The 21,863-nt window shown below is 33.4% G+C and overlaps 1 protein-coding gene across 1 annotated transcript; it reads left to right on the plus strand.

Annotated features, from left to right (window-relative positions):
- Window positions 1-7,789: 7,789 nt before the first annotated feature.
- LOC113766667 (tabersonine 16-hydroxylase 2-like) lies at window positions 7,790-10,348 on the plus strand. Its single transcript, XM_027310832.1, has 2 exons — window positions 7,790-8,689; window positions 9,716-10,348. Exons 1-2 carry the CDS (start codon window positions 7,790-7,792, stop codon window positions 10,346-10,348), a joined length of 1,533 nt encoding a protein of 510 aa, XP_027166633.1.
- Window positions 10,349-21,863: the final 11,515 nt, after the last annotated feature.

Genomic DNA, 21,863 nt, shown 5'->3' on the forward strand with positions numbered 1-21,863 from the left:
TTGTGTTGCATTTAGAGTTCATAGTGAAAACATTTAGTAGAAATTATGGCCTCTTCAAACCATAGGGGAGAATCATGGAATTCACCCTCATATTTCAACAACAAAATACAACTTTTACTTAATATAAGATTTAAAACAACACACCAATATTTATTTCAACTCTTAATATCTTTCTATTATCCCTTTCTCATAGTATAAATTTACACATAATAACAAGATACATGAAGAACAAGAATTTAGTTTTATTACCAACAAAAAAATCTACTGATCAAGCAAAACAGTTCATAATGTATTGTAGATAATATACTAGTTTTCTTGGAATCAATTCACAAGAACACTTTGTAATAGTAGGCTAAAGGAAATTTATACCTTGATTTCTGCTTTAAATCACCTTTACTCCTAATAAATGAATAGCATCTTCACTTTGTCTCCATTTTCTTCTTCTTTTTCCTTTGTCTTTTTCTTCTCTATTTCTTCCCTTCTAGTTACATGGCTACAATATTAGAAATTTGTTCAATCATCTTTGTCAAATCATACCAGTCACAAAAATGGCACCAAATTTCTTCCTCAATTGGCACCTTTCTGTAATGGAGTTTTAATTAGCTTAATTAGACATCAAATTTATGTTATTCTAGTTAAATGTAATTAACTAATTTTGATGCATTTTTCCCCCAAATTTACATTAGTTATTAGTCCCCATTTCAGAGGACAAAGTGGTAATTTTAGCTATCATGATATAAGCAAAGTGCTCCAAATCTCTGCCAGGGGAGGTCAGTGAAATTTTTATAACCTTGGAGGGTGTCAGTGCAAGTGTTAGAAACCTCCGGGGAGGTATGTGATAGTATCCCTTTTTGTAAAGACAATGTATCGTCAAGAAATTGCTTCATACAACCAAATAACAAAAATGAATAGTAAAAAGGTATTACATTTTTAAAACGTACCATAAAAAGAACTTTTGTATTGGAAAACAAACAAATCATGCTATCAATTGAAATGGAATGTCGACACTGAAAAAATGATTTATCACTAGCAACGTTGTAATTGTAAATATTTATAATAGTAAAAGTAGTGAATGTTTCAATATTTCAACATATTTTCACTAACAAATCATGCTTAATGGTTCATGCAAAATTTCTTACAAAAAGTTAACACATCACGTGGAAACAATTTATGCTACAAAATAGTTAAATTTTACTATTGTATAATATAAAGTTCTAAAGAATTACTAGTTTTTATTTGCCAAAATACCAAATTTTAGTTACCTGTACTCCAGAACTAGGCACATCGCGCGTGATTGCACGAGACTTGATCTCCCCATCACAATGTAGTCGTGATTGGACACCATCTTCCATGTCAATTGGTTGTTTGGACACGTGACACCATCGATAATGGGAAATGCTAGACGTAGAGATGGTAATTTATCCCAAGTCTTAATGAATTACTTATATCCAAAGGAACTTTGGGTGCGATGGACTTTCTAGTTTTGAGTTTAGACCTGAAATGACACTAATACCATTTATACCCTTCAAATATTGGAAATTCTTAAAAAACTCTTGGACACTTGTTGGGATCCAAACTTCTCACCAAAAATTTAATTCATCTATTAGTTCCTCTGTCCCAAATGATAGTTATATTACATTAGTGGCCATGTTAGTGATTTGAGCCATTCTAAATCTGAAGTAATCGAGGGTTGTTACTTTTAGTCCTCTGGTAAGATTCATTCTTTTGTGTGTGAAGCACCACATTCAAAAAGGAAAAAAAAAATGAATTGATGCATTCTCATTGGGAAGAGCTTACCTATTGTAGTTAATGGTGGTAGTGAGTTGTTGCACGTGTAATTTAACCTGAATTTAGTTCTGCCGAATACTTTTGAAGCCATTTCTTTGTAATCATATGTATGAGTCTTTTTATGTTTTATAGAACTTATTTTTTCCCCAACTAAAATTTAGCAACATTGGAAATTAAATATAACAAAATATATACATAGAAAACAAATAAAAGAAAATTTGAGGCAAAAAAGAATTTAGGAAAATATAAATTCACAATAAAACCAAAAGAAATTTAATAAATTAAAGATATGAAAAGTTATATATAAAAAAAAAAGAATTAAAGGAAAAAAGAATGTAGAAAATAAATTTGAGTATTAGACGAGATTAATCCAAACTCATCCCAAAGTAATCCCGCTCAAATTAATCTCAAAATACATATAGATAGATTGCATCCAAACCTATATTCCTCAATACTATCTCAAATCCAAGCATATCCCGTCTATTCCACCCATTCTGCGGCTTTTAGCCAGACGATTCCTGAGCGATCCGAGCTTCTGGTCCAAAATGCACAAAGCATGATCCTGAGACATTTCATAGTTCCTACTGTAGAGCGATTCCTTCCACATGGAGAGCTACTGCAAACCTAACCTAGTTGATTTATCAACACAAGATCGGGACTTTTCCTGACGGAACCACTGCTGAAGTTCAATTAGCCAAGGAGATGGCTTATGATAGACATATCATATCATAGCTTGCACTGATCTCCATATAGCATAAAAATGTTGGCTCCCAACAATAAGAGATTAGCTAATTCTTAAATCTCACGCTTCTCCTGGGAGAAAAAATTTTAAAAAATAAAAAAAGAAGTGATCAGCTAATTTTGATTACATAATGCACAATATAGGGTGTTCGTTTCTGTTTTTGCTATCTTCTTTTCCTTTCTTTGTTTCTTATACTGATTATTTCTAGTAGTTTCAAAGAAGGATTCCATTTATTTCCTCTTTGAGAACTGTTTGATAAAATGTAAAGTAGAACATTCATAACTTTGATTCCTATATATGTTTTTTCTTTTTATTGAAACCGAGATATAAATATCTCTACTAACATGACCCTAGATGGCTCAAGTATGGGTTACAGCAGTGTTAGTTGGTGTTATGATTTTACTTGTTAGGCAATAATGATATTTTATAATTTTTCTTGATTTTATCAAATTTGTTTGTATTTATTAGAACATACACACAGATTAAGAGCAATTATTGACTAAATAGTCACGAATTTACTGATTAAGTTGTTTAATGGTTAATTATTGATGAAAAATAGTTTGATGGTCAAAATATAATCTGACCAATAATTTAGTGATCGTTCGGATTTTTTGCCCATTTTATTATTGCATTAATAGATGAGAGAGTCAATCGAGAAAGAAACAGTAACCTCTTGTCGGACGATGATCAGTAAATCACCGGGCCAATTAGCATCAGAAAAGGCTCTTAACTTGAAGGAGAGTAAAAGAAGTCTCTCAAGTCGTGGAAAATGGTCCCTCTTAGCATCCTAAGCAGTAAGGTAGATAAGACTACCATTGTCTGGAGACAACGCGTGTGATTGTGAGGGGTTCACTGTCAGCCGAAACAATTCGGCGTTCATCACACGACGCGTGTGTGATTGTGAGATATGTAGTAGGTTGTAGAAGATCTAGAATCCACTAATCCAATTTAAAAAGCAGTGTTTTGAAAATCGGATTAGACTGGCCAGTTCAACTGATAAAATTGCGAATCGATCGTGTCTTCTGTCCGATTCAATTAATAACTCAAAGAATCAATTGAACTGGTCAAATATGATCAAGAATCAGTTAAATCGATAAAAATCAAAAGGTTGAACCGGTTATTATTAAATTTTTATTTTCTAAAATAAATATTTTAGTTTTATTCAAATTTCTTACTGCTAAAATAAATAAAAATTATTAAACCTTTGAACCGGAGTTAAACCGATTGAATCACGAACCGAAAGTTTTTTTTGTTCACTCTCTTGTCCGAATTTAAAAACATTGCTAAGGAGATATGTATATGCTCAATTACAAGCAATGTTTTTAAACTCGGACCGGTCAGTGAACCGGAGAGGTGGCCGGTTCACGGTTGGACCGGTCCGACCGGTCCAACCGGCCGGTTCAAAGGTTCACCGTTTTTTTTTTTTTTTTTTTTTTTAAGTACTAAGTAGGTTTCATTCTACACTTGAACTTTACCAACATAACTTAATTTAAGTTATGATAATAATAAATTTTCTAAAAGTTATACATAAAACATGGAATGATAAATATAATTAAAATATCATAATTCACCATAAGTTTTCATAAATTCATTATAAACATAAATAGATACAATCCAAATGTTCACCAATTATCACAAATAAAAACACAAAAAATAAATAAATTAAATATTGAAATTCTTTTACAACCCTTAAAAAAATCCATAAAAGAGTTCAAGTTAAGACAAACTATTTGAATAGCAAACTTTTATCAGTGGCATGATAAGCAACCACACCACCTTCACAATTTCATCAACTTAAGCTGAAAAAGTTAAAATTTTATTATAAAAATATAAATCTAATTGCTCAAACTAAAAAAAACTAAAAATTTTTGAAAAACAAATATACAGTTAAACACATAAAAAATTAATTGCTACTAAACATTACTAATTAACATGTTATATTAAATTCAATGATCCTATACCATTAATTATTTTAAATTCAATTATCAATAGCTTCGATTATGTGCCAACTACCATATTTTTGACCAGCCCAATGTTATTATTTGTAATTCCTACACGGATGTGCACTACTTTTGCAAAAATTTCATCCTTAATTAATCGAATAAAAATAAAACAAAAATGAGGGAAACATATGAAAATTGAGGGGAAAAAGAAGAAAATGCAAAAAATCAACTAAAGATAATAATATAGAAAAAAAAACCTTGAAAAGAAAAAAATTAAACTTACTAAGATGCTGGAAAACAAGAAAAGTTGAAATTTTCAACTTGTTTACAATTTGCTAAAGATAATAACCTGATAATAATGGTAAAGACTTGAGAAAATCTTGTTGTGGATATTTGGGTTAAAAATGGTTAAGAAGAAAAAATTGAAAAAAAAATAAAGAGAAGAACTTGATGTTTTAATATATTTTTTAGTTAAGTAGAATTCTCAACAAACTTAACTACAGTCTAGCGGTGAGATTGTCATATCCAAACTTGGAGACCCAGGTTCAAATCTTACCTACACCATTCTTGATGGGATCTATCACCTTAATAAAATAGGAGAATATCTTATGGGATCTTACTAAGATAAAACTTAAAAAGTCCTGGACAAAGGTACATTAGAAATGACTTTGGTTAGCAAATTTCTAGTGGGCAGCCGTTAAGATTTATTTTATTTAATTATTATTGTTGTTTTGTAAAAGTATAGTTAATTTGGAAAAGTTTATCAATTCAGAGGGTGGAATAAATACAAATATGTGCATTCACAATATAACTTAGGTGTAAATTAGGTATACTAACGAGACTCGATTACAAAAATCCACTAGACATTTGGAAGAGTTTTCATTTCATCGGATTATTGCAATCTTATATTTGGAAACATACGATTGAATTAGAGTGTGTGACAATTATTTCAAACCTTAGTAGACTAACCAAGATGTGTATGATAGGGCTAAATTTGGCCAATTCAGTTAACTCCTACAGCATTGGTAATTTTCGAACAACGCATATTGGTAGTAAACACCAGTTTGGCCTAAGAGACACATTAAGGCTACCTCCGAAAGAGACAATGGCAACTCCTACAGCATCTCTGACATCCATCCCAATTGGCTTGGCATAAACCTCTCAGATACCAACTCTGGATTTATCAATAAGTGGCCAAATTCCATGACCACACTTTACTTCCTATGGCACCAAAACTATTTAATTGTGGTTGGTAATTAATTATTCACATTTTATTGGGACCAGTAGTTTGGGTGGACAACGACAGTATCTTGATTTCGATCCAAATCTTGAAAAAACGTTATTGACCTAGAATGTTGATTTGTACCTATAACATAGCAGAAATTAGTAAATGAAATTGCATTATTTCGGGTTTCAACTAAGGTTTAACTTTCTATATTTCTTTTTCTTTTTCTGGATACAACAGTTGGTTGCCAGACTAAAATCAAGTTACTAATTTGTCGAATGTTTTCAATTCGTTGCCTTAAGATTTCAAGTCAATTAGGTACCCTCTTTGGTGCAACAAGACAATGATGCTCCATTTGCAGAAAATGACACTATGAAAGCAACAAGAAAAATGATGCAGGAAAATCTACCAAGGTGCATAGCTACTCTCAATAACTGCTTGATCCCAAGGTTAAATGATACACTTGGTTGTTCAAATATAAACTAAAATTTGCAATTCGTTTGGCCTCCCATGATGGTAGCCAATGTCCTTCAAGGCCTTGTACACCTTTTTACAAGAACATACAATGGTTTGAGTGTGACGTGACAGTCATAATTTCTTTTTTTTTTTTAGCTAAATTCTTATTTCTACCACCAAACTTGTTTTTAAAAGTTTTAGAAATTTTATGAAAAAAAAATAAAAATTGCTCATTCTCCCCATATAATGGCGCCAAAGAGAAGGGGTAAAGGCGATTGTCTACTAAAATCATCCAATGTGGTTGATAGGACATATTTGATCAGCAAAGCAAAACACAAAAACGTGACATTCAGATTTTATGATGAAAATCTTAACTCATCCGTATATTGTACATTTGTATAGTACACAATTACATTTATAAAAAGGGTTATTTATAATAATTTATAGTTTGTTGACGACTGTTGGAAATACGTAATTTGACAAGTGATCTTCCCCAGCCATGGCCTCAATTCCCCTCTAAGCTGACACAAGTGTAAAATTGTAATTTTGTGGTGTTATATTAATACTAAAATAAAGCTTCATTACTTATTTGATTAAATTATTCAGAAATTTGGTGTTCTTGCTACAGGTAATCGTGCCTTGTGGTGTTGAAAATAAAATCAAGTCTGCAAGTTTCTTATTGAATTTTAGTTTTTTTTTTTCAAGAAAAAAATAACTGTGCATTAAACCCGAGAAGCATACACACTACATCAACTAAATAACTTCAATCAAGAAGTCTTAACCTAGTGACTAAGGTTGAGATACCAAGAATTAAAGATTCCAAATTCAAATCCCTCTTGCCTATCCCATGAACAACTATCACAACGTTCGTGAATTGATGTTAATGAATTGAGCATAACATTTTTATAGCTACATGTTCATGAATTGATGTGCTTCAAGGTCGGTGTTTACCTGAATCAGAAAACAACCATTACAATGTTTTATTGCTTACTTAAGAAGAATCAAAAAGGACTTACAAGATATCCCATGAATATATAGTAACAAATTAGCAAATGATGCCAATATTGCATGTGAATCAGTCCTAAGTTGAACAAAAAGGCTCGTTCAACTTTGTTCAATGGAAGCTTGGTTACAAGTTCCGTTGGTATGCAGTTTCTAACTTTTCCCTATTAGGAAAAAGGACAAATTTCCAAACAGATATTACAAGGTTTGAATAGCTGAATACTTTGGACAAATTAGTATGTGCTAAGAATTGACTGAGGCCATACTTTTCATAACGCACCTAGAAATTGACTAACCCTCGAACGGCAGCCAAGAAAGACTTAATTAGGAGTTGCTCCTCTACTGTATAGCTATTTCATGAGGAATTTCGTTCAATTTCTCTTTCCAAAAATTGTCCTATAACAGTCCAATTCTTAGTCTCATAATAATCTCACTTCAAACTCCACTTTTTTGAAGATAATTTTGTTTTACTTTAGAATTTCTGTTGTCATATTTTGACATTAGTGATTGATTATTAAAATAAATATTATTATTGGTGATACGTCTCATTCTCTTATCCTTCTATTGTGCTTATAAATTCTCCTCTTCCTTGAGGAAATCAACTCAAATTGCACTGCTGTTTATCCATTCTCCATGGAGCTCATCTTTTTCCTCAGTCTGTTCCTTATCTTCTCTATCATATTAATAAAAATGCTCTCAAAACCCATACGTAAGAACTCAAGATTGAAGCTTCCCCCTGGTCCTAAGCCACTTCCTATCATAGGAAACATACATCAACTTTTTGGATCACAACTCCATCTCATGCTCAGAGACTTGGCAGGAAGATATGGACCATTAATGCATCTAAAGCTTGGTGAAATTTCAACCATCATTGTAACTTCACCAGAAATGGCAAAAGAGATCTACAAAACCAATGATATGTTATTTGCTTCAAGACCTAATCATCATGTTGCATTCAATATCATCTCCTATGGTTTTACAGATCTTGACCTTGCACCATATGGAAATCATTGGAGACAGCTGCGAAAGATATGCACTGTTGAGCTCCTAAGTCGAAATCGCGTCCAGGCTTTCAAATCAATTAGGGAAGAGGAGGTCTTCAATCTCATCAAATCAATACATTCTCAAAAGGGATCCATCATCAATATTAGCAAAAGCCTTTTCTCTCTCAGTTATGGCATCACGGGCTGCATTGCATTTGGGAAAAAAGATAGAAATACAGAAAAATACATCCAACTGACAGAGGAAATAAGTAAGTTGACATCAGGCTTCAGCTTAGCTGACATGTATCCTTCTGTGAAACTGCTTCAAGTTTTGAGCATCACGAGGTATAAGACGGAGATTGTGCACAAACAGGTTGATGAAATAGTCGAAAACATTCTCAAAGATCATAAAGAGAAATTATTGAAAGAGGCAAATCAGGCAAGTACAGAAGAAACGAAGGAGACTATTGTTGATGTTCTTCTCAAAATTCAGAAACGTGGAGACTTTGATCCTGAACTTACTGACACAATCATCAAAGCAGTTATCTTTGTAAGTAACGACTCACCTCTTAAATTCTTTGATCTTTCTCATTTATTTTGGTTCTTGAATTGCTGCATTGCATGTTGTGATGTTAAGACCCACTAATTTGGCCAATGGAAGTAATTCACTGAACATTTGATCCTGCCAATTGAACATCAAGAACCGGGGCAAAAAACCAAATTAGTACCATCAAATTAATCCTAAGGTTAAATATTTTTTTGTTGCAAGACAATTTAAATTTTTAATCAAAGTTATTAGATAGCAATCACCAATATTACCTGTTGTTTGCCTAAAAATACAAAAAATAAAAGAAAAAGAAAACGTTGGATTTTTTATTTTTTATTTTTTTTGGGTAGCGAAGTGTTTGATCACAATTTAATCTGCTACTGTCCAAGTACCACCCAACAAGACTCCATACCCTATGGCTGGCCAAGTTTGTGTTGTATGGGTGGCTCCAACAATTTGCTTTTGGTGAGAATAGAACCCTGTTGTGCTCATTCTTTGATTTATCATCACTTGATTAATCCATGTGTGAAGTCTATACCTGAGTTTTTTTTCCCTATTTAATCACTAATTTAAAAATTCTTTTCGTACAATATTCTCTTAACTTCAATGTAATTTTTTACTTTGTCCTTCAACTTCACCTTATAGCCTAACTGTCACATGGAGACAAGATGTATACCCATCTAATTGAAATGATCATTTGTTTAATCGATGAAAAACTTTGAATTGGTCAGGCTACAGTATACAAGGTTCAATGCATGGGGCAGTGATCTTTTTTGCAACTTGGAATTGTATCTTCGGCCGACCGTCTTGACTGCAAAATTCTATAAAAAAAAAAAAAAAATTCCTAGGCTGATCTATGACAATGACAAATTTTGAATTTGTCCAGTTGAAAATAATTATTCCCTTGTCTATCTGACCCAAGTGGTCTGAATAAAATATTATGGGTTCAAAGGACATCTAAAATTGGGAAAGTTTGTGTCTATCCGTGTCTTTATCCAACATTGTCTCAATTTTCCAACTGCATTTCAGGATATTTTCACCGCCGGGAGTGAGACATGGTCAACGACTATGGAATGGGCAATTTCTGAGATAATTAGGAATCCAGTAGTAATGAAAAGGGCACAAGATGAAGTAAGAAATGTCTTTGATGAAAAAGGAAATGTTGATGAATCGAGCCTTCACGAGTTGAAATACTTGGGTGCAATCATTAAAGAAACCTTAAGAATACATCCTAGCGTTCCCTTGTTGCTTCCAAGAGAATGTAGTGAACAATGTGAAATTAATGGTTACCAAATACCAGCTAAGTCAAGAGTTCTTGTTAATGCTTGGGCAATTGGAAGGGATCCCATGTACTGGGTTGATGCTGAGAAATTTAATCCAGACAGATTTCTTGATTCTGAAGTGGATTATAAGGGGAATAATTATGAATATATCCCATTTGGTTCTGGACGAAGGATATGCCCAGGTATATCATATGCACAAGCAAATATTGAGCTTCTCCTTGCACAACTGTTGTTCCATTTTGATTGGAAGCTCCCTGGTGAGTTGAAACACGATCAGCTGGACATGACTGAGAACTTTGGCTTGTCAATGAGGCGAAAAAATGATCTGCACTTGATTCTTGATCCATATCATTGTTCTGGTCTTAACAAGAACTACTAGAATATGTTTAAGGTACTTCTGTCTACATCTATATCTGTAACTTTACCACATTAAATGAGTGCGACTAAGGTGATTTAGAATTTTATTCGAACTACTGTAGGTTTCAATCATTTTCTTGTTCTTTGGGAGATACATGCTTATTATTTTTACGTTGTTGATGTTTTTTACTTAATAACAACTCGAAGGTTGCATTTTGATGATAGAATTGTATTTAAATAAATTTCTTAACTTATGGATAAGAAAGATGTATGGAACATAATTATATTGTTATGAGTTTTGGAAGTTGTTATGATATGTTGCTGGCATATTAAAGCAAGTCTAAAAAATAGAAGTTTCTATATTGTTATTTAATACTGTTCTAGTCAAGTTTAGTTTCTAATAGTTTTATTAGAATCCAAGTTATAGTAGTTTTAACAATTAGAAATTAGTAATTTATCAGGTAATTTATTGTAATTGTCAATATTTGTTTATCAAGTCATATAGTCTTATTATTGTTATCGGTCGAGAAGAGTGAAAAATAAAATTTAATAGACTTGTTCTTATAGTACTATATTGTTGATTTATTCCCCCTCTCTCACACATAATTATGATGGTGGTGGGTTGAGGTGCTTTAAAAAAAAAGAATAAAATGAGAAAAATTTTATATTCCTCTTTTTTGGTCGTGCGACTAGGGGGGAGAGTGAAGGGGAGGGGGAGGGTGGCGGGGGGAGGAGGAGAGAAAGAGAGGGAGGGAGGAGGAAGAGAAAAAATGGAGGAGGAGGAGGAGAGGGGAGATGGAAAAGGGAGGGAGGAGGGAGAGAGAGAGAGAAAAAGAAAAAAAAAAAAAAGGAAGAGATTGCCGATGTCAACAATAGTGGTGGTGTTAGTCAACAAAATAATAGTGGTGGTGTTAGTATTGGTGTCGGCAATGATTGTGGTGGGTTGAGGTGGGAAAAGGAAGAAGAAGAAAGAAAAGAAGGAAAAAAATTTTTAGGTCTTTTGAAGTGTGTATTTTAAAATTTTTAAGAAATTTTTAAAGATTATTATAACTAAAATTATTAAAAAACTTGTAAAAGGAAAACTTGACAAAAAATTCGTTTGCCAAACAACCCCATAAATCTCAAAATTTACTTATGAATTTTTACCAAGTCATTAAAAATCCATGTAGCCAAAAATAATTGTACCAAAAATCTATTCAAATGTTATCTAGATATGAGTAGATCGGTAATTGTATGGATTCAAGTAAATAATACAAAGTTAACAAAACATCAATAATTCAAAACTAATATTATATATGTCACATGTTAATAAGTACGTAAGTACTCCATACTTGAAATTGAGCTAACTAATATTTATTGAAGTCATTAATTGTTTATTAACAAATCATCAATGGTTACAATCTAGTACTACATTACATAAAACTAAAATAAATGGAGACAAGAACTTTTAACAATTTTGGTGCTGTCTCAGCTTTGATATTGTCTTGGATTTCCTGTCAGTTGCATTGGGAACACAAATTTAGGTTCCCAATGGGACTGAATCATCTGTGCATAGTAAGAAGAATTGAAGGAAAAAGGACAACACGTCACCATGGGCCAGGCAAAAGACAGCAAAGACAAACGTAGAATTGTGATGGTACATGCACAATTTTTTTTTTCCAACAAAGATAAAGGAAGAAATTTTAAATCTTAATCCTCAATCCAACTTAAAAGGTAATTGCTGATTTTTAAATTGGACCAAAGGGATTTAAACTCTCATCACTCGATCCTCACCAGACCGATATGGGAGAGAGAAACATTCAGACTACGCTAGCTATTAACTCTCTCCATGACTCTTGTTTCTTTCCAACAAAGATAGAGGAAGAAATTTTAAACCTTAATTCTCAATCCAACTTAAAAGGCAATTGCTGACTTCCAAGTTGGATCAAGGGGACTTAAACTCTCATCACTCGACCTTCACCAGACCGATGTGGGAGAAAGGAGAGAGGGAAACACTCAGATTGACGCTAACTATTAACCCTCTCCATGACTCTTGTTTCTTTCCAACAAAGATAGAGGAAGAAATGTTAAACCTTAATCCTCAATCCAACTTAAAAGGCAATTGCTGACTTTCAAGTTGGACCAAGGGGACTTAAACTCTCATCACTCGACCCTCACCAGATCGATGTGGGAGAAAGGGGAGAGGGAGTGATGGTACATGCACAATTGTTAGTTGATGTAGATAGTAATCATAAACTCAAGTCACATAGTGGCCTTCAAACTGGAATTGAAATTGTAAAAGAGTAATCGCAAACATAATTGACATAGTCGATTTCAAACTTGAATCGACATTGTAGGTGAGTAATCATAAACATAAGGGATAATTGCAGAAACCTCCCCTGACTTTTATAGTAATAGCATTGACCTCCTCTATCAATTTTGAAATAGCACTGACCTCCCCTATCAAAAGTTGGAGGCAATTTAATAGGCAAAAGTGGGTCAATTTACTAAAGTACCCCTGACATGATTTAATTTTACCAAATGAATGTGATGAGTACTTTCATCAAACCCAACAAAATATTTGTTAATAAAAATTACACTAAATTAACTATTTCTGCATAGTTTAACTAATTAACTAATTAATTAATTAACTAATTAACTAAATCACTAATAATCTAATTAATTAATAACTAATTATCTAATTAACTAATTAACTAATTATCTAATTATCTAATTGTTAATAGTTATTAACTAATTAAACTATTTCTGCATAGTTAAACTAATTAAATATTAACTAATTATCTAATTAACTAATTTCTATTTATCTAATTAACTAATTAAATAATTATCTAATTAACTAATTAACTAAAGCTGTTGTCTGTCCGAAACTAACAAACTATTTGCATGTTAAACTAATTAACTAATTCACTGCTTAACTAATTAACTACCTAATTATCTAATTAATTAATTAACTAATTTTTGTTTATCTAATTAACTAAAGTTATTGTCTATCCAAAACTAACAAACTATTTGCATGCTAAACTAATTAACTAATTAACTGTTTAACTAATTAACTAATTAACTAAAACTGTTGTCTATCCGAAACTAACAAACTATTTGCATGTTAAACTAATTAACTGCTTAACTAATTAACTAACTAATTATCTAATTAAATAATTAACTAATTAACTAATTAACTAAAGCTGTTGTCTATCCCAAAACTAACAAACTATTTGCATGTTAAACTAATTAACTAATTAACTAACTAACTAATTAAAAAACTATTTGCATGTTAAATTATATTCAGTACGCATTAGCTATTTAAAGTATCGGTTCTTTATAGGTATTTTACTTTCAAACATTTAATTTATGATAAAAACATCAATGTTTGTAAGTAAAATTCAAAAAGTGTTACAGTAATATTAATATTCTTACTTTCAAACATTTAATTTATGGCCCTATGCCCCTCCCTTTTTGAAAGAATATTACTGTAACACTTTTTGATTTTACTTACAAACATTGATGTTTTTATCATAAATTAAATGTTTGAAAGTAAAATACCCATAAAGAACCGATACTTTAAATAGGTAATGCGTACTGCATATAGTTTAACATGCAAATAGTTTGTTAATTAGTTAGTTAGTTAATTAGTTAATTAGTTAAGCAGTTAATTAGTTAATTAGTTTAACATGCAAATAGTTTGTTAGTTTCGGACAGACAACAGCTTGAGTTAATTAGTTAATTAAATAATTAGTTAATTAGTCAATTAGATAATTAGTTAATTAATTAATTAGATAATTAGTTAATTAGTTAATAGTTAATTAGATAATTAGTTAATAGTTAATTAGTTTAACTATTAACTAATTAGATAATTAGTTAAGCAATTGTCAAGCAAATAATAATTGTCAAGCAAGTAAGGGCAAAATTGGAAGAAAATTCTTATCTCACTTCTACAAAAGCTGTCAATGAGGTCTCTGCAACAAATTGTTACTGTTCAGGGGAGGTGAATGCAATTTCTAAACCTAGAGGGGAGGTCAGCGCAAATGTCAGAAATCTCAGGGAGGTTTCTGCAATTATCCCTAAACATAATTGTCATAATAGATTTCACATGAATTTATTTTCTTTTTAAATGAGTGATCCTCATTCTATTAGTCCTTAAACAGGCCATGAGGTTAGCAGCTTATTTTATGATTTTTTGAATTTTTTTTTTTACAATTTCGTTGCATGGCATGTGACAGCATGTTACATTTTCGAGTAGGAATTAAAAAAATTTGTCAAGTATACAAAAGATTCTTAGATATTATAATATTGGGTACCAAATTTATTTTCATTCAAAGCTTAGGTACCAAAATTACTTAAAGATCCAAGTTTAGATACCAAAACTGTATTTTACTCTTTTCGGTTAAATGCATTTTACATTTTTAAGGATTTTTCTAACTTACCACCTGAACACATACTCATTGGCCAAACCTTTTAACATAACTTATTGAGCGAATTGCGCGAAATGTCACTAAACTATTTCAAAGTGCCGGTTCTGGTCACTAAACTTTTTTATTAGCGCGAAATGTCACTGAACTAGTAAATCTGTACCGTTTTGGTCACTCCGTGTATTTGTGCCGTCAGGAGAGACGGAAATCAACTTTTTGAGGGGCAAATTCGTCTGCACAGTCTTTTCCTTGAAACTCTCCACCATAAATCACTCTAAAGCTTCAGACAACTCGTAAGTTCAATTAGGAAGTGCAAACCCTTATCCTGTAATAGATTTCTTCTGCAAATATGGAGTAGGAGGGACAATATACGAAGTTGCAATTTGCTGGGAATGTGTTGAAGCTTCATTGGAGGAATACCTAAGAAAAGAACTCCGACTTGCAATTTGCTGGGAATGTGTTGAACCTTCATGAGAGGAAAAGGCAAGGAAACAACTCCGACCTGCTCTTGTGGCAGTAAAACCAATTTGAAGACTTCATGGACTGATAGGAACCCGGCAAGGAGATATGTTGAATGTGCTAATGGCAAGGTAAGTGTGTGAAGATATAGGAAATTCGTTAAATTAGGTTAATGTTTAATTGTTTAGACATTTATCGGCTAAAAAGAATTTGGATAATTTTTTTGTAGGTTGATAGCTGTGGTTATTGGAATTGGTATGATGAAGAAATGTGTGAGCGTTCGAAACAAGTCATACCCGGTCTTTTAAGAAGAATAAATAGGGTGGAAATCGAGAATGAAACTTTGCGGCAACAAATTCTCAAGTTGCAAAAGAAAGCTGAGAAAATGGAAGATAAAGTAAAAAATCTGAAGGAGAAGCTTGGAAGAAAGAATGTGAAAAAAATGGTCATTGTTCTTTTTGTTATAGCCTGGACAATTGTTAATGCATCAATGTGGATTTGGGGGCCTAACAAGGGACAGAAGTTTGGAAGGCTGCAAATTGATGGCTACTAGAGTATTGTTGTACTTCAAATCCTAAACCAGTGTTGTCAAATGTTTTAATACACAGCTCGTTGTTGTTGAGGTTGTAGTGTTTTTATATACACCTCATTTTGGTTGGTGTTGTTTACACCATGGATGTTTGAAATTGTAATTTATGAATAAAAGACTGAAGTATTAGTTCCAACATATAGGTGGTGCAAAAGAAAAGTAGCTCACAAATGCAGAAAACATAAAGCCAAATACAACAAAAGAGATAATTATCACTATCATTCCAAACAGCTGCTTTACAAAAGAGATAATTGTCACTGTCATTCCAAACAACTGCCAACAAAGTTAGCCATGTTTCACATATAAATAATCTGGAATTGTCCTAGACATAGAATACATCCAAACAAAAGCTATGCAAACAAGTCCTTTAATCTGATCTTCCACTTCCACTTCTACTGCTCCTTGATGTTCCAGCCCATCTACCAATCTTGAATGGAGGCTCTTTGCCCAAGTACTCATAGTTGGTGTTGATCCTTATCTTGTCAATTTCAGACAGCTTTCTCTTTGAATGGAGAGACTGTTTGTTGGCCGCTGTAGTAGATTGGTCGGTATCATTGACAGGCCTAACTCTCCTCACCTGTACACAAGTACAATAAATATTAACAATAGCTATTTACCATAGTAAAATTAAAAATAAAATTAGAAATAAATTTTTGCACCTACAGGTGTCTTAGTCTTTCTAATCTGCTACTTTTTCGTACTACTAGTGGCAGCTTGTGCATTACGTTCAGCATGTAAACCAGTGTCATTATGGGAAGTAGTTTGCTCTTCAGCTCCATGTGGCTGAGAATTGACACAACTTGAAGAATATCCTTGAACTTCCACATGAGCAAAATCAGGCTCCTGAGAATTAGCTCCATGTGTTGTGCTTGAGCCATTGTTGGTGCCTTTTGACTTTCTAGCATGTTTAGGAGCTGGAGCAGGTTGACTGCAGCCTTCACCTCCATTATTTTCTGGAACACTTTTGCAGGTAGCAGCATTGTGGCCTGCCTGACCACATCTTCTACAGTGCATGATCACATGCTTTCTTAATTTTTGCACATTATTCGTTCCCACATGAACACCACTTCTATTTTCAGAACTATCTTTTCTTCTTGCTTTCTTGGGCCTACCAGGTTGGACACATGCAAGTGGAGGATCTAATATGGGAATATCACTCTGAGGCCATAGAGACTTTCCACTAATTGGATATAGTACATTCTCATATATTTGAAAGAATAGATCTCTACTATAACACTGATTGGCATAGTCATTTGGGTTCCTACCAATTTTTAAAATGGCAGAAATTGCATGGCAGCAGGGGAGCCCACTAATTTGCCACAACCTGCATGTACAGGTTCTGTCTCTTAAGTACACAGCAAATTGTTCCCCCTTAGGTCCCCTAACCTGATATCCCCCCTTCCCATTTGATATTGACTTCCACTTTCTAGAAAACTTTTCCCTCTCCTCAATCAAAGCCTTTATTGCTGGTCCTACAGGACCACTACATTTTCTCATCCAATACACCCTATTTGATATCCTTTCCATTATGAATTGTCTAATCCACTCAACCATCCCAATCACTGGCAACTCTCTAGCATTTAATATATGAGAATTAAATGTCTCTAATAAATTATTAACCAGCATGTCAGATTTCATGTGAAGTGGAAAAAAAGCCTTACACCAGTGATGAGGTGGTGCAGCTCTCTTGACCCACGCGTGAGCTTGCTGGTCATATGCTCTAAGCTCTTCCAACGCTGCCTCATAGAACTCCACTGTTGATGCTGCTGCAATGCTCCAGAATTTTTCTTTAAGCACTTCACCAGGGTGCTTTTTCTTGAAATTTCTGTACATATGCTGTACACAATATCTATGGCCAGCTTCTGGTAATAACTCCAGCAGTGCACTATCAAGACCCTATAAAAGAGTTCTAAGTTTAGTCACTTGCAAAAATTATCCTATACAATACATGCTATAAGGATAAAGAACAGTACTCCTAACCTTCTGTTGGTCTGAAATAAAAGTGTATTCACTGCTAGTTGCTGGTATTTCTAGATCACCAATCAGTAAACTCAAAAACCAAAGCCATTGTTCCCGAGCCTCCTTCTCAACAACTGCCCAAGCTAATGGCCACCAGCCACTATTTGGATCTGCCCCAATAGCAATCAACAACTGCCCTGGATATGCCCCCTTAGTGTGACAGCCATCAAGAGCAATAAGGGGCCTACATCCCTCTCTAAATCCCTTTTTCATTGGTCCCAAACATCAGTAAAATCTCATGAATCTGGGATTACTTTCAGGATCAGCTCTTGGTGAATACTTGATGTCTATGGTGGTGTCAGGGTGAGTTTTTTGTAGTTCTGCTGCGTACCTCCCAACATCAATATACTGCTGAGATGCTGACCCTTTGATAGCAGCCTTAGCCATTGCAAGTGCTTTGTAACCTTTGTTTCTTGTGATCTCGCAACTATATTGCTCATCTATACTCTGTAACAATTGCCTAACAGGCATGTTCATGTTGGATCTAACAGACTCTTCAAACTTGTCTGCTACCCAATTGGATGTCATGTTTTTGTTTCTCCAAGCATGGCTGCAATTGGTGTGGACATCGTAAATTGTTTTAACTACAAAGTCTTCAGTACCCAAAGCAGGAACGTGGCTAGCATAAATGTACCACTTACACGGATCTGCACATTTAGCTCTCATTCTTGTTTTGTCACTTGTATACATGTATACAGGTCTTCCACTTATAATTGCATAATTTCTGAGAGCATCTCTGAACTGTTTTTTGGTTCCAAATTTTTGCCCAACATGAAAATGGGGATCTGTTCCATCTCTGCTAGCATTGAAACTAGTGTATCTCACAGGAACATCTTCATCTTCTGAATCTAGATCACTATTTAATTCCCCTTCCACAATATCATCCAATAGTGGGTTGTGTTCCGCTCTATTTTCACATGCTTCAGCTTCAGTTTCAGGACCAGCTTCTGTTTCAGCTTCAGTTGCTGCACCTTCTCTATTTTCACATGCTTCAGCTTCAGTTGCTGCCCCAGTTTCTGTTACAGGTTCAGTTGCTGCACCTTCATTTGTTGCACCTTCACCTACTGCACCTCCATTTGATGCACCTTGACCTGCTGCACCTCCATTTGATGCACCTTCAGTTGCAGCACCATTATTTGATACACCTTCATTTGCTACACCTCCTTTTCTAACTCTTTTTGTAGCACCACAAAGGGCCTCCGACGTACGAGATTTTCTCCTATCTCTGTTTCTTCTATTCCTGGAACTGTCATTGTCCCTCCTATTCTGACTTGATGGAGTTGGGTCATTATCAACTTGGCTATGCATTTGTGGCTCGGACTCCTGTGTATTGTTGTTGGCCTGCTCACATCTCCCAGAAGAATTTTGGTATGCATCTTCATCTTCACCAGCATGGTCATGTGTCCACTCTAAAGCTGCAACTGATCTACTAGCTTGGACTCCTTTTCGTTGTCTATGAGGTATTGCTGCCTGTTGTGTAAGAATTTCACCATCATCCAAGATCTCCTCTATTACCACTGAACTCTTTGTCTGTGATAACTGTTCCAATTCCTTTTTCTTCTGCAACTCATATATTTCCTCAACTGTTAAATGATGACAGTATACTTCCATCAACTTGTACTCATTAACCCAACCACAGAATTGCATAATGTCTTCATCCGTTTGAAGTTCCATCAGTCCATGGTTCAAATCCCCTCTAGGGTCAATGTAATAATATAACATAGTATTGTTGTGCCCACACTTTTCCACCATTTTATTTATTTCATGAATCGACATAAAATCAGCATGGCAAAGATCGAAATAATCAATCTCTCCACCCACATAACTCTTGTATTTCTCTCCCTCAATTTTACCGCCGTGGTGGAGTTTAATCGAAAATACAGGTCTATCAGCAACTGCAACAACAACAACAAAGGCAAACAACATGATTCTTGTTAATCACCATTTTTTATTGTCATACATGCTGTTCTTCTTATAAAAATACTTAACCCCCATTTGTTAATTAACCCGAATCAGACAACTGCATTTTGAAAAGTTTATTTTTTATGATTAAATTACAAGATAGAGGGTTCTTGTAGGACCCTTTGCAACCCACTTATACGACAAAAAGGGAAGTCAATCGTTCTTATGTCATTTTCTAAACAATCGGATCACTTCAGCAAACCCTAAACCCAATAAAAACTCTCACTAAATACTTCTTTATACTCAAAACACAAACAACACCATTAATCAAGCAAAATGTGTACGGATTGTAATATTTCTTACCGTATAATGTGTATGGATCAATGAATTCATCCCTTTGCCTTTTCACCCATTTCGCTGTCATCGATGACCGATTCTTCACTGCTAATCTTCGTCTTTTGCCGGTTCTTTGAGTCTTGTCACTGATTACTGTGAGAAGAATGGATCAATTTTGATACTTTTCACTGTCATTGTCCACATTTCCAAAAATTTTACCAACATTCCAAAGCCCCACAGTTAAACCTTTCACTTACCAGATGAAACTCTTCCCACTAAGGCTGTACAGACGAATTTGCCCCTCAAAAAGTTGATTTCCGTCTCTACTGACGGCACAAATACACGGAGTGACCAAAACGGTACAGATTTACTAGTTCAGTGACATTTCGCGCTAATAAAAAAGTTTAGTGACCAGAACCGGCACTTTGAAATAGTTTAGTGACATTTCGCGCAATTCGCTCTAACTTATTAATCTCCCTATTAATTGACATTTCTATTGGTGGCCGTCATGGAGACCCTGGTCTCCATAACAACTGAAATTTGGGATAAACTAATTAGTAAATCTCCATTTCAGGCATTTCACGCTTTTCGTTCACCTTGGCCCCCAAAAAATTAGACACAAATACTTGATTTTAACTGACAAATATTTGACTATTTTTGCCATTTAACGACATAGTGATATATATACAAACCATATTCAATTAGTATATTTTTAATGGATCCCAATGCCCTTACTGTGACGGTCTTTGGCCACTCATACCATCATTGAGATCCTCTTCATTACTTTTTTCTCCATTTATCTATCCATTTTTGCTTGTATGAATAATTTTATTTTCAAGAGTAGACCAACATGCTTAAAAATCAAACTCATATGTGACTATTTTATTATTCAATTTGCACAAAACAGTTTGATGGTGTAAAATGGGTCAAATTATGATAAAGTTTTTAAAGTTTGATTCAACAGTAAAATTTAATCAATTTACTTTTAATTTTTGTATGTACTTTAAACAATTGAAAAATATAATATGTATGATTTTTATTTTAAAAAGTAAAATTATAATTATACTTATTTAGATGTAATGGAGAAAAAATCCTCTCCAATTAATGAAGATTAACCTCACCCTACTTTAATGACATTTGCCCCTGTCAATATCCATGTTTCTTTCTACAAAACATACATTGTATCCGCAAATGCTATTTTTATTCAGTGTCTTGATTTTTAGTTTAGTTCCCCGGATTTAGCATTATATCAATGTTTTAAAAACCGGACCGTTAATTGAACTGGTGAAGTGAAAGGGTCAAGGTTCAACCGGTCGGACCGGTTTAACCCCGGTTCAATAAATTTTTTTAAAAATAATTTATATAAATATATATATGCACAAAATAAGACATGTAATGGACTAATTTAATACTTTATATGATGAAAAGTTTACTATTTTTTAATAACTTGGATTTTAAAAAATAAAATTTTCAAATTATAAGTTAAAACAAATAAATTTCATCTCAATTTCAATTATATCTAAATCCAACCCAAAAATATCATAATATTTTGAAATTATACAAAATTCACGTCTATGAGAATTTAGACATTGTGAACTTAAATTTTAATTTACATTTTGGGATTTAGAGATTGCAATTTAAAAAAGAAAGTTTGGAGTTCAAAGGAAGTCAAGAGAATCGAAAATAGAAATGTAAACTTGATAAGAAACAAAAAATGAGATAAAAGTGAGTGGTTGTGGCATTAAATAATTTGGGTTAAAGAAAAATAATTCCTTTTTAACTTTTTTCAATTTTGATGGACAAAAACAAAATTAAAAGATGAAAGA

This window comes from Coffea eugenioides, chromosome 3 (genome assembly GCF_003713205.1).
Source record: "Coffea eugenioides isolate CCC68of chromosome 3, Ceug_1.0, whole genome shotgun sequence".
Lineage (NCBI taxonomy): Eukaryota > Viridiplantae > Streptophyta > Magnoliopsida > Gentianales > Rubiaceae > Coffea > Coffea eugenioides.